General features: G+C 33.0%; 1 protein-coding gene across 1 annotated transcript; it reads left to right on the forward strand.

Annotated features, from left to right (window-relative positions):
- Positions 1 to 3,053: 3,053 nt before the first annotated feature.
- LOC108771812 (pickpocket protein 28) lies at positions 3,054 to 8,323 on the forward strand. Its single transcript, XM_018537179.1, is given in 12 exon segments — positions 3,054 to 3,410; positions 3,801 to 3,913; positions 3,976 to 4,101; positions 4,487 to 4,690; positions 5,210 to 5,330; positions 5,769 to 5,917; positions 6,073 to 6,274; positions 6,529 to 6,799; positions 7,131 to 7,239; positions 7,317 to 7,442; positions 7,857 to 7,948; positions 8,024 to 8,323. Coding segments are annotated over 12 exon segments (2,058 nt in total). The 3' UTR covers positions 8,212 to 8,323.
- Positions 8,324 to 14,703: the final 6,380 nt, after the last annotated feature.

The following is a 14,703-nucleotide window of genomic DNA, read 5'->3' on the forward strand; positions in this document are numbered from 1 at the left end:
CGACATAATGAATAAATTATAAATATTATCAAATATATATATATATATATACTATTACACATTATTATTAAATCATAACATCACGACAATAGAACTAATTTAATAATGTAACTAACATTGTAATTAATATATAATTAATATTGTAACGTCATCATATCAATTTGACTCTTCGATGCACACTATATTTTTGTCACAAGTGCCATACAAGGATATATTACATAAAAATATAAAAAAAAATAAAAATAAATATATTTATAATAATTTTTTTTAAATCAAGATGTCATTAAAAATATTAAGAATATTTTGGTAAAAAGCAAATTTAATTTTAATTTTAGTTCTCTTAACTAACTCTTCATTCTTTTTAGATCCAATAAAAATTAAAAAAGAGATAAAGAGTAAGTTGAATCAAGATTAATCTGTACTGGAAACGGGTATTACTATATTTAAGAAAATTATACGCAGTTTATGGATTATCTCTGTGTCTTGATATTCATTTCATCAAGGCGATACTGTATCAAGTTACTCACTATGATGGAGTGTTCATGAAACGTTGGCATTTAACGATGTATCAAGATAAAGATTACTCGTTAAATGTATAACTTCTTTGAAGAAAAACCCCGTAGAAGTTTTAATTAATGTATGTACTGTATGTGCTCTTACTAATAAAAAAGTTGTAGTAAATTTGAGTGTACCACATACTGAGAAGTAGTACAAAATGGTTAATAATTTAATTTATGCCTGTTTCTACCAACATGGTTTAATTTGAATCTTGGTTCAACTAACTCTTCGTCTTTTTCTAATTCTGAGAATTACATTGATAGAAATAGATATTAATGATACAATTTCTACTCAAGAGGCAAAATAGTGCGAAATAAAGGAAAATTCGCGCGCATGATCAGAATAATGCGAGATAAGCTTGCGTGTGGACATTTTTATTAACGTCATCCTTGCTTAAGGATAGCGATCGCGCAGAATGCTCCACCCCCATTTCGTTGCGGCTAATACAAACATGTAACAGTCTCTAATCGCGCGACAATGTACACTTCCCCATCGATCTATCCTATATGTATATCGCATCGGCGATATACGCGATCGATTCAATTTATAATAGTGGATCATCGTGTACTTTGTAACGAAACAACGGGATACATCATTAGGACACGGCGTGTTACGTTCTTTTTTTTCTTCCTCTCGCATGCGATGGTTTTTTTTCTCTTCCAAGCAAAGGTAATGCCGAGTCTACAATAAGTCGGTAGTGAGTAGTTTTAATCAGTGAAGTTGGCCAATCAGCGTTGGTTATACAAATTAGTTAGTGATAAACTTCACCGATAAGGCTTAGGACTATTGACTACTGACTCATTATAGATCCGATATAAAATTTTCAAACAGTTAAGTGTACGACTCGAATTAAGAACGAGTTAAATTTATTGGATAAAATAAAGATAGAATAACCGATTCCAAGTAACAAAGTGATGTTCCAGCCCGATTCTAAATAATACAATGACGTTATACAATGTTTCAATAACATCTTTAACGTCTAATACCATAAGTTTCTAAAAGTCATCTTGATACTTGCGGCATTTCGTTTTAGAAATTAAGTTATTTCGTTAAGAGAAATGTATTTTTCTCCACGAATGCATTTCTCTTTTTCTTGATTCATGCACATTGTGACCATGTTGAACTCGTGATCATAAATACTAAAGCGATTCGAAAGTTTTATTGTAAATAGAATGTCGGATCGCATTAAAGTATGTATATGTAATTCGATTACTGAGGAAAAAAAGGAATGTGTGTGTGTGTGTGTGTGTGTGTGTGTTACTTTTGTGTACTCATTTATTGTTAAACAAGATATCTCGCACATGAAAGAGTAGATATTCATGAAAAGATAAGCCATATTTATCGAACGTTTCCCTATCGTTTTGTAACTGACGTAATTTTACATCACATTTGTTCCTTTTCCCACGTCAATAGAAAAATGCACTTCGAGAATAATCGGAGAATGCTAAATGACTAGCTCAGAGAGGGTCATTATTGCACTTGTAAGCAGGTGTATGCGATTCAACTGTCGTTTCTAAAATTGACACTGACATTTCGAGTTAAAATTATCTCAGACAACACTAAAGGACGATATTCATAGTTGATTCTTATATTTAAGATCGTCTTGAATAGTCTTGAATAGGAGTTTAAAATCTGACACAAGACGTCTAAAAAACGTTTAAAAGACGTCCTGTAGACATCTTTTTTTGTAAGTGTAATAAGCGTATGTAATAAAATAATAATAATATTATTATTATCTTTGTATTTCTATTTTAAACTTTGTGTTGTCTAGAATGGTACTACAAACAATTCGTCAAGAATTTTCTTTAAAAAACATTGATTTTAAATTTATTAAGGAATCTATTATTAGAAGTTTGATATCTTCATAAAAAAAACAAGAAAAAATAATGTATCGCAATCATTTCACGATTTTTATGTAACGTTGGTTTGCGATTTCGACTTGTTAATACGATAATAGAGTAATAATAATATCTATTTATCTAGATCATAAGCGTACGTATGCATACGAGGCATATACGAGCACTATATCGTGAAAGTTACAAGGATGCTCGCCGCTATTGTTACACGTCAGTTAGCTGTCGGCTGTCTTAGAGGGTAGTTTGGAAGTCCCGCGATGGAATAAGAGAAATTTTTTCCGGATTAGATATTGTCTGAAGAGACTCATGATAACTTGCTCCTTGTATGATAAAGAATTACTACAATAAATAATACTGATTATAATTAATATTAAATAAAGTGATGATTAATGTTAATCGGAGAAAAAAGGAGAATCTTCTTAATTATTAAAAGATCATCTATAAGATAAATTTCTCGAGTGCTGGCGCATAATTGAGAAAAGAGAAAATACCGTGAATGCAAGCAATTAGCATTTTTCTTTTTTCAAAGAACGAAAAGGAAGTTTACTGAATTTTAATAGGGCGCTTTGCGTCAAAAAAAAAAGTTATTAAAAGAAAATCGCGAGATCGCAATGAATCAAGAGAGAGAATGATCATGAAATGGAAGATTCATTGAAGCGAAAGGAAAGGGCAATCTTCAATCCGTGGAATGATGCGCAAATTTTAACGCATGTCACCTCGAACGTCGATCGAGCATCCGATTTCGTTCGTATGAAGATATTCGACGCACCTGTGATGCCATCACGAACCTATAACCGTAATCACCTTTCGGGTGAAAATCATCACAATGACGCCGATAGAGCGCAATTTGATTATTTAAAGATTAACACTATTCCGTCATACTCCGTCAATACCGTGCACCTACAGAATCCCTACAGACCACCCCAACAGCTGGAGGGATTCGCGTCTCGTGATTACTCGAAGGTAAGGTTAACAACCGGGAAATAGTTTTCGTTCGTCTTCCGAACGAAGAAATTGAACGTGAGAAGAAATGCACACGAAAAGAACAGTTTTGCTGAAATATCTAAAAATTTAGCCGAATATAGATTTGACAATAATTTTGATTTGACCATCAAAATAATTATATAGATAGGATGCTTGAATTAGTTGCCAGAATATAAAAAACTTTGTTGCAGCATTGTCATCGCTTATACGTTCTACATAATTATTTTAATAATCCAACAAAATTATTTTTGGATCTATATCTAGCCTTTCCGTATTGTTAAACATTTCATTAAATATTAGATATAATAGTAAAATTATTATTTTCGGCGTGCACTATCAATAAAAGATAAGACGCAAGTCGTACAAACAAAGTAAGCATCTCGATAGCGTAACTATGCGTAGGGTACGCATCGATCGCAAGATTTTATCCTGAGATCAAGATACAACAATAATTTGTTCGCAAAAGAATCAGCCGCGAATAAAAACAATGATCAAGAAGGCGAGAAAACTGAAAGGTAAAGAAACTTTTAATTAATTGCTAACAATACGCATCTATCTAATTTAGTATTGCTTTTAGATGGAAGACTGGAAAGAAGCATCCAAAACTCACAGAAATTAGCGAGCTTGCCAAGCAGTATTGCTCGTGCAGCTCTCTTCACGGTTTACGTTACGTCGGTGACTCAAAACTGTCAGTTATAGAAAGGTATAAAGTTCTATGTCAATTTAAAACTTACATAATAAGTTCTTTCCAATTCTTCGAGTTTAAAATACTATGAAACAGCATAATAAAATTTGAAATAATTTTTTAATAGCTATCGAGATGCGATTTTCAATGTAATAAAATTATCACTTTTAAAATGTTATAAAACATGTTATTTAAATTTTAAAATATATATTATATATTTATCTCCTAATTTTATTTTAAATATATAATATATATTTAGAAATTAATTTTATGCTTGCGTATATACACAAGTGTGTATAAAATATTATATTGTTATATATCATATAAAATAAAATTAATAAGTAGTCGTACTTACTTTATACAATTTTATATGATTTTAAAGCTGGATGCATAATTTTTGCAGAATATTTTGGATAATTTCGTTCACAACTGCACTAACAGTAGCGATATATTACATTTGTTATATCTATCAAAAATGGAATGGATCTCCTATTATTATTTCTTTGAGCCCTGATCCAATTTCTCTCAATGAATTTCCGTTTCCCTCTGTAACAATATGCAATATGAATAAAATTAAAAAGACAGAAGGAAAGCGAATTGAACGTGGGTAAGTATGCATTAAATTACTAATAGTATTATTGTTTTCTCTATAATAACACTGTTCAACAATTAAATTTTCGCAAAAGTGCGATACTAATTCATTTCCAAAAAATCTTTAGGAAATATGTTATTGGAGAGAAAAGTGCTTTTTTTTTATCTCAATGCAATTAATAATTATTGTAATAATAAGTTCCATCATTAAAAATAATTATTTAAAAAAATATGACTAATCCAAGGAGAAACACCCATACGTGTATTTCACGGATTTTGATCAGCTTTTGCGTGGTTATTCTGGAGTATCTCTTGTTTTAATTATCTATCGATTCTCCCAGTTTTGAAAGTGATCAGTCGTTGTAATATAAAATCACAATTTTTGTCGAAAAATACGCAGAGATGCAATTTACTGTTTTACAGAGATTATTTTTTGGTTCTTTAAAATAATCAAAAAGCTGATCAAAATCCATGAAATATTATACATTTGTCTCTCCTTGTAAGAATTATTATAAAAAAATCTTGTGTTTTTTAGGTTCGACGAATTAGATAAACTATTGATGGAAGATCTTTGCAATTCGGATAGTAACATAACTTATGACCATGAAGAGCATTCTGGTATACACTGGGACAGGATGCTAAAGTTCATGATAAATGTATACAGCGTTTTTTCGTACATACATTTTGATATATACTGATACCATGAAAACACAACAAACGCCCCCTTTTGACTTTAATGAAAGCTTTGGATATGTTGAAAAAATATAAAATATTAAAAAATATCAGATCCATGTTTTTTTATCTGAGATTGAGATCAAAATTGCTGGAAGATAAATTAAATTAACAAAAATTTGATTTTTCAAAAACACACATTTTCCAAAAAATATGAATATACCATTATTAAGAAAATAAAACATTTAGTTTTTTATTCCCTTGAGAGAAAAATTAACTGAGACAAGTATAAAAGATTAAAGTCACATTTCTTGATCAATGATTAGATCGAAATCAATTGATGAGATTCAGATATTACTTTGTAATTATTTTTATCTCAAATAATATATCATTAAAAAATTATTCTTCATTTCTTTATTTAGGTAACCCAGCCGTGCACAGATATGATATACTACTGTCTCTGGCACGGGACTCCAACCGAATGTGAAAGAATTTTTAATCCTACTATGACCGATGAGGGTATTTGTTGCAATTTCAACTCAGTAGCAAAAAAACATCTCTTCTATAATCCGTAAGTGATTAATCATACTAGTATAATTGTGAAAAATTGAAATATATTTTTGAAAGATTCTATATATTTTTTCTTCTATATATATATAATATTTTTTTTAAATTTCTCTATTATGACCGAAAATTTCTGTTAAAATTTTATTTCTGCTATTTTAGACTCGACTGGCCTGACCTGAATATAACGTATCCATCTGAAAGTGTTGATTGGAATGCTGAAAAGGGATACGACGCGAGTATGTCGCCGGATGTTATACCATGGAGACCATACGGTGCTGGATTATTCTATGGCTTGACTTTGGCTCTTGATGCTGATATTGACGAATATTATTGTTCATCGACCGCCGGCGCAGGCTTTAAAGTGCGTCTTACGCTACGAAAACTTCCTTCCCTTTTTCTCTTTTTGTCTTGCCCGTTAAAACGAGATTATTAAAGAACGATTTTGGAAGCATCCGCCATTAGAAAAATAATTAACATACAACGAATCTCTTTTTTCTCTCATTAAAATTCAAGTTCGTAAATTCTCAGACTGCTATAGAATATGCTTTTTACAATGATGTAATGTCGTTTCCGAATGCAATGACGATGTTAAATGACATGGTCATGATTTTGCAGATGTTGCTTCATAATCCTGTAGAGACACCGAAAATCGCCGATTTCTCATTCTCAGTCACACCGGGCGAGGAGACTCGGATAATCATAAGACCACGGATATCGCATGCCAATCCATCGATAATCTCAATAGCGCAGAGGAAACGGAAATGTTTTTTTATGTCTGAAAGAAAACTGCGTTATTATCGGACATACACACAGAGGAACTGTATTCTGGAGTGTGAGGCAAATTACACACAGAAGCTCTGCGACTGCGTGCAATATTACATGCCAAGTAATTATCATTAATCCTTGATACAAATCTGACAAAGTGACAAAAAGTTATTTTTACATTGTGCTTATATTTATTTTTACGTTGGTGTTATTTTTGGCTTCAGAGTGCGAAAAGTCATCTGTTTGTTCTTAAATTGTAGAATCAAAATATTTTTTCCACTATATTTGAACTCAAATTCTCAAAATAATTTTTCTTTAATGATTTATGGTGTTTAAGATCATTTAATTAGCGATAGTAGAGTGACGATAAGCTAAAATAGATTTATCATAATCTTTGATTTAAATTTAGTTTTTCTTGTCTATCTATTAAAGAATTAAAGCGTTATTTGTAGAATCATCGAACACACCGATCTGCGGCAAGAGAGACGAACCATGCGCTAAACGTGCCAGACAAGCCATGGAAATCAAACTCTACGATGATGTTTTGAACAATATTACGATGTAAATTGCCTCAGAGAATTACATCTTTTTCTACAAACGAGATAAAAAATTATCATTCAAATTTTTCTTTTCTGCAGACCAAGCTGCAATTGCTGGCCAGCCTGCTTCGAGATTAATTATAGGATAGACCTTTCACAGAACAAACTGGTGCAGACCTTCCAAACCAACAAACAATACCTGAAGAAGAACGCAGATTATTTCACGTAATTAAAATTTAATGAGCGCAATTTATTGCGGCAGATATTCGTTGACGCATACAAAAGATGCAACAGGTTGACATTTAGATTCCAGAAATACATAAGGTGTCTCGAAAAAAGCACTTAAGTAGGCTTTATCTTTTATAGACTTTCATATTTAAATGTAAATACAAATCCAATGCAGATTTATGTAAATTGCGATACGTCACTGTTTTCCTTAACTAAATTCAGTTACAAGTTGAGAGGAAAATCTATTGTTGAATTAAGATCTATTTGGACATCCTGTGCATTATTTGTATTACGTTCGGCTCTGTCATGATCTAAGTATATAACGGGCATTTTCTTAATAAATGTCATTATTTCATTTCTTTCTTTTTTGAGTAATTTACAATAAACTTTTTTTTAAATGCAATTTTAAAGGGAAAATGTAGCGGTGGTTCACCTGTTTTTTGTGGACTCTCAGTTCACGAAATACATGAAAAATGAGCTTTTCGGATTCATCGAATTTCTATGTAGGTATCTGTTCTTCCTACAAATGATTATTATTTAGAAAGAAATATTGCAAAATCAGGAATTTTAATTTACAGCGAGTACGGGGGGATTGCTGGGTCTCTTCATGGGCTTCAGTTTTTTGTCGTTTATGGAAATACTGTACTTCTCGACTATGCGGCTGTGGTGCCGCTTGAATAATCGTCAGGAAGAATTGCAAAGACCCAATGTACTCCAGACACATCCGTTAAATGACAAGAAAGTGATCTATCCATTCACCAATTGAATTAGATACGTCACGTAAATAGCGACCTATTGGGTGAAGTGTATCGTCAGGAGACACACTGAATGTATCAATTTTAACGGAATATCGATGACTCGATCGATAGAACTTATATTTACAGCAAAGTTATTAACTATAGTTCATAAATCTGTTCTTTTTAACTGAACTTCTCATATAATTCACCTTTTCTTTCTCCGAGATAGAGAGAAAAAAAAAGCAAGATAAATAAGACAAACGTGCAAGTTCAGATGAAAAGAATTTTATAGATCTTATATAATCTCTCATTTGAAGGTACGTATTATATTTGTGATCTCTAATTCCAGAATAATGACTTTCCAAATTAATGTAATCTTTAGAATTATGGAATTATATGTGTTTGTAAAAATAAATCCATTTTTAGATTTAAAATATTTCAATTAGGAAAAACTGGAGGATGCATTATACTGAATATATACTTGTCCCCCCTCTCTCTCTCTTTCCCTCTCCCTATCTATCTCTCTTTCTCTGTTTTTTCCCTCATTCTTATGAGTTTGGAGCTTTCTCTAAAACATTAATAAAAATTTCTCTCTCTCTCATCTGTCTTGTTTTTTGTTGATATCACATTAAATAAACAATTTTCTTCATAAGCGCATCGTCGATGCGTTCGTCAAAGTTGTATCAGACCGACGTAATAATCGACAGGTGGAACTTTTAAAGTTTCGGAACACGGAGAAACGCGTTTCACGCAGCAGCCGTGCTGTCACTATCGCGTGTGGTAAATGAGTAGGGATCATTTTTGCGTATCTGTGATAGGGGAATCGCGTCTTGTTTGAGTACCGTTCCGGCGTCAAACGTGAGTCAACAAATCGCGGCGCAACGTGACGTGATCTCACCAACGAAGAGATCGGCCCTCGCTGTCGATTTGCAACCGCGATCGAGACGCTGTCAACTGCTGTCAACTCGGGCGAGATATGCGTCGGCAGATATCGGGCCTCGGATATTTCGGATCCGAGAGAAGTCGCGCGACATCCCAAGAAACACTCCGTCGTTTCAGAGTATTTCAGAGCTACTCTACTCTGTCTCGCGATTACCTTTGCTTTGTTCGCTGCCATTTAAAATCTTGTCATTCTTGGCGACGACTGGGCGAACAGCATCGCGACACGCTGGAAATTCCAAGCGATTCCAAGTGAGACACCACGATGTGTATCAACGAAGCACGACATTACACCCATTACACTAGTAATCGCGACGACGCCATAATGCTCAAGCCGACGGCGCACGCAGCCAGCGGCCGGAATGACCAATCGCAGCCCAACAGTTTGAAAGTGGCCGCCTGACATTCTCACCAGCAATTGGACGATTCCCTCTCTGTTCACGAATCCTATTGCTCACTTCACGCACTCGGTATACGCGCACCAAGTGCCTCTGCGACAAAGGTTGTCGCGGAGATGGAAAGGCCGCGAGATTTAAGCCGAAGACGCAATGCGAGGAAATAGCGATAGCGATAAATGAGACAGTTTCAATTTATCAGAAATCGGATACACCGGAATACGCAGTTTTTGATAGGTTGAAACTTATCGCTATCGCTATCTCCTCGCATTTTGTGCTTATGGGAACAAAAGGTTTACCTTTTTATCGCAGCAGTAGAACTAAACTGAACTAGAAGTAAGTACTAGAATTGAGCGAGAACTGTGCAAATAAGCAATAAAGAACTTTCTAGTGCGAAGATAAAATTTGTTTAAAGATGCTCCACAGCATTATTATACTGTAAGGTATAAACTATAAATTCTTACCGTTGAGCTATATGGCTCTGCGGCGAGCGATTGTTTGCTAATATGGTTGACTCGTGGCCTCGGTTCAAGTTCCGTCACCGGTGGAGCGCCTGTGACATTTTTTCTCAGTCCAGCTCTTACAATACATTATTAACACAAAATTTCATCTATCCTTACAAATTTAACGTTTGATATTACGATTACTATACTACATATTCTTTGAATAGTAAGTGGTTTTAATTTACATATCTTAATAAGTGCTATGTATTAAAATATAATTAATATATCAAAGTCTTTTTTTATTTAAGAGAGCTACTTTTATATTTACTGCTTAATGTCTTAGAAATGCTTACTTTTTTATTTTATCGGCTATTTCACTTTTTCGTTTACCATGCACTGTTTACATTGACTCCTCCAATCAGTATTCAGTGAACCTTTGCATTAAGTTTCGTTACACTGTAATAAATAACAGTCGGCACTAGTCTGAAAGTTCAACAAGAAACAAACCTAAACTCTTTGAAGTCCGATTAAGTTGATAAATTAATATTCATTTCTATCAACTCTCTTAAATTAACTTTAATCTCGGTTTAATTTACTTTATGTCTTTTCTTAGTTCTAAGAATTAGAGAAAAAGATGAAAAGTAAGTAAAACTGAGATTAAAAATTATTCTAGTTATAATATATAATTTCAAACTATTACATAATATATAAATTTCTTTCATTAAAAAATAATAACGGAAAGAGAAGTCTTGACAATAATAAATAAATATTAAATAATTAAATGGGCAACGAGCCGAAATAAAAATATATTACAAAATACAAAGAGAAACAAAGAAACTATATTTAAATTAACAACAATAAACATCGGTGTCGAAACGTTTGTTGTTGTTAACTTAAATATAGCTTTTTTGTTTCTTTCATTAGATTTCCATTAAACTCCAATTCTCAGATTCTATTTACAACAAAGTTTCCAATTATGTAAACTATCGGCGATCAATTTATCAGGTAAATATCTATAATATTTTGTCAATGTAAATAAAATGATTAATTTTCTATTATTTGACAAGAAAAAAGAAATTTAGTTATGAATGAAAAATTATAGTTAAAATTTTTGTTGTAAGTATAAAGTTCTACCAATTTGAATTAATCACCGACTAAATTAATAGTACAGTTAAAATCGCGTCTTTACGCGAACACAAATGTTTCAATTAACCGGAAAATTCAAATTCAATTAAAAATCGGTAAGATATGAATAGCCGCTAACAAGTATCGGTTACACTTGCTTTTAAATGATAAATCTTGTGTTTATATTTGAACTGTTATTGGCACTTTATTAAAAACTTAATATGTCATGGGATCTCTGAGAAAAATTCGTATGTAAAAAAGGATGGAGAATATACAAAGTAAATCAAATGATACAGTGATATAAAAATTAGAAAAGGAATTAAGTATTTAATCCGAAAAAAAGTATTTCACTATTTTCGATTTTAACGAAGATTATATTGTCGAAATTGATGTTCAAAACGAAAAAAATATATATACAAAAGCAATAACTTTCTCCACATTTTTTACAATAGGAAGACATCAATCAAGGAATTGAAAAAATTATTTTTATGCAATTCTAGGGATATCCAATGCAATTACGAGAGAATCAATGACGTATTAAAAAAAACTGATATTCATAATTTGTATCTAATAATTTCATAGAAGATGCGCGGAACCTCGACAAAAATCGGGTTTGATAACGAAATGATAAGTTTGTAGATGGTTATTGTGGCCTTTCGGAATTCTACAAAGTTTTATCTCTCCTTATAATCAATGTATAAAATAACACGTATGTCTCTCTTGGCACGCACCCGCACGCACGCACGCACGCACGCATTCACACGACGAAAATAAAGGTCACCCAGAGCCTTGAAAAATGAAAATGTCCGTACCCGGACATCATTTTATTATTATCACCTAATGTCTGATATAATCGTGCGCTAGTTTCCTTTATTCGGTACGGTTTGCACGTTACCTAAGCGATAGTCAAGTATGATACACGTTACATTCAAAATTATCGTTCTACGTATATTGACAGCAGACTAATCTAAAACTGACGTCTTCTTTACGACTTCTTTTTCCTCCCTTCTTGCCCCTTGTATGTAAAATAGCATTTTAACAAGTTATCAGGAACGGCCGTTTCATTATTCACATCGTAACTGATCGTAGCGGACTCTCTGTTATTCAGAATTTTTACTCGACCTATTTTCTGATGTAAAACATTTACTAATCGTTTGGATGTGAATAAGAAGTTCTACAACTGTAACAAAAAAAATTTCTTAAAAAATATTCTAATAAAATTAATTTCTCTAAATTTGTTCTACTTTCTAAATATTTTATAGGCACATGAAAAGGACTCCGCGCTAATCATTTGGAGAAAGTGACTTCAATCAAATTGACTGAAACTATGACATTTTTTTAATATAAAAGTATTAAATATATATAGATACCAATACAATGAATAATTTAGCGGATAAATTTTTTTATCTAAAATAAAAACATTCAATGGTGTTAAAATTTACTCATTTTTTTTATGTACTTGTATACCAATACCAAAACTTTTAAATAGCATCTGATAATTTACAAAATATCATTCAATTTAACTGACGTCACTTTTCCATGTAATTAGTCTTTCGCTACTGAATATCCACAATAAACATCGCCACATTTTTAGTTTATTATTTCAACCATATTCTGAACAAAAGAGAGTCTACGATTGCACTCGGAAGTGCAACTATAAGTGAAACCAATGATGGCAAAGAACGACTCCTTTCATCTGAGAATTGAGAAATTGTGAGTGGATCAAAGAAACAGAAACATAAATAGAGCGTGATAATGCGACAGGATGACTCTTAATTTATATTAAAGTAACGTATTACAGATACATATCTCTTCGCGTACGTCAGTCTTACGCAATACAAAATAATCGGATTAGAAATTTGAATGGAGGGTGGGGGAGGTTAAAAAGAAGACGTTGGCATCCAGTATTTCCGTAAAACTAACGGTAGAAAGTATCGACACAGGGTAGTCGTAGCGATGGCATTCTAACATGTGTCCTTTTTCTATTTTACTTCGTAATTACGTGTAGATATCGCGACAGTTCTTCTCCTCTCTTCCTTCTTTTTCTTTTTTACAATTATCAAAATGTTTCTTGGAAGAGAGTGAATGAAGTTAAGCCCACACGTGTCATTGTATATGCGTGATAAACGCGTCGATTAGATTAGAAAATTGTAACTTCTCTTCCGAAGGCTGTTTAGTCTTCCTTACGTTACGAGAGGCCGTTTAATCCTAATTTACATTTTCGTCACTCAACGGGTAACGATATCCACGGTACTTGGTATCAGAATATCGCCTTTACAATCGTTACGCTTATTCGTACGACATATGAAGAACAGATAATTTATTAGGAACGTGTTTTATTATAAAAAAAAATCACTACTATAACTATCGTTATAGATAGGATATATATATCTATCTAGATATATCGTAAATTAAACCAGGGAGGCGTGGCAAATCAATCCGCAGGTGGTGTGACCTCCTTCATTCGTACATGATGAATGCGCTAAAAATGATGATCAATTACATCGAATCGGATATATAGTAAAATGCTACAATTAAAAAAATAGTATGTTTCGGCAAATGGAAATATACAAATTCGGACACGGTTTACTACCCTGTAATACAAAATTACAGCAAGCGCGCAAAACGATTGACGTTTTTCTCTCAGGCCTTTAAGGAGTTCCACGCTGGAAGGGTCGAATGTTGTTTGAAGGGATTTCAGGGATCCGTATGTGATATTCTTCCGGGGAACGCAAGTCAAATAACATTGTCGGAAAAACAATATGGCTTTCGTAATCACCGCTCCGAAACCTCGACCCTTAACAGTGCAAAATTATAGTTGTTCCTCATCGAACTGCTCGTTCGTTTGATACGCTCGACGGCTCTTAGAGTTATACTCGATAGATGCACGAGGATAGCGACGAAATGGCAATGAAAATATATCTCCAATACCTGTCGGCCATGAGTCTTCGTTTCGTGAACGTATGTACAAACGAAATCGCGAAATTTCGGCAAACTCAGTACACTGAGATTAAGGAAGACGCTTCCAGACGATTTTGATTCAAACGGAAGCTCTGAGTTTCTCGCCTACGAAATATTATCTCGAAGCATGGAATTGCTGCGGGAAGACACACCGCTTCAAAATTGGTTCTCTCCACGCATGAGAGATTATTCCGCCGCGCCCCGTAATCGCAATCCAGACGTGCAAATAAGAAACTGAAATAAAATAGAGAAAAATAGATTAACGCGCGGTTAACGTGATAATGAAATAATAACAAAATAATAACGAATTTTGAAACGCAGCGCCGTATCTGCAGCAGCAATTCTCGACAAGTTAGACTTACTTAGAATTACTGAGTCGCGTCTATCAATTCGTTTTCATCTAATTACATTCATACACTTCACTCTGATCACTTAGCAATTTCCACAATTTTCTTCAATCCCTGTATTAAAAGTTTCTTTTTTCGACGCAGATATAATTGTACAAAAGTATCGTCGAAACAAGATTTCGTCCGCGCAATCGTCAACACAAAGTATTCGCTCGTGAACAGTTTTAAGGATATTTGTCTTAAGTTTTGATGAGAACGCTTATTTAAGCCATATACTACTGTAAATTTGACCATCTGATCACAGTTTCGAT

The sequence above is a fragment of the Cyphomyrmex costatus genome, unplaced genomic scaffold, assembly GCF_001594065.2.
Source record: "Cyphomyrmex costatus isolate MS0001 unplaced genomic scaffold, Ccosl1.0 scaffold166, whole genome shotgun sequence".
In the NCBI taxonomy this organism is placed as follows: Eukaryota; Metazoa; Arthropoda; class Insecta; order Hymenoptera; family Formicidae; genus Cyphomyrmex; species Cyphomyrmex costatus.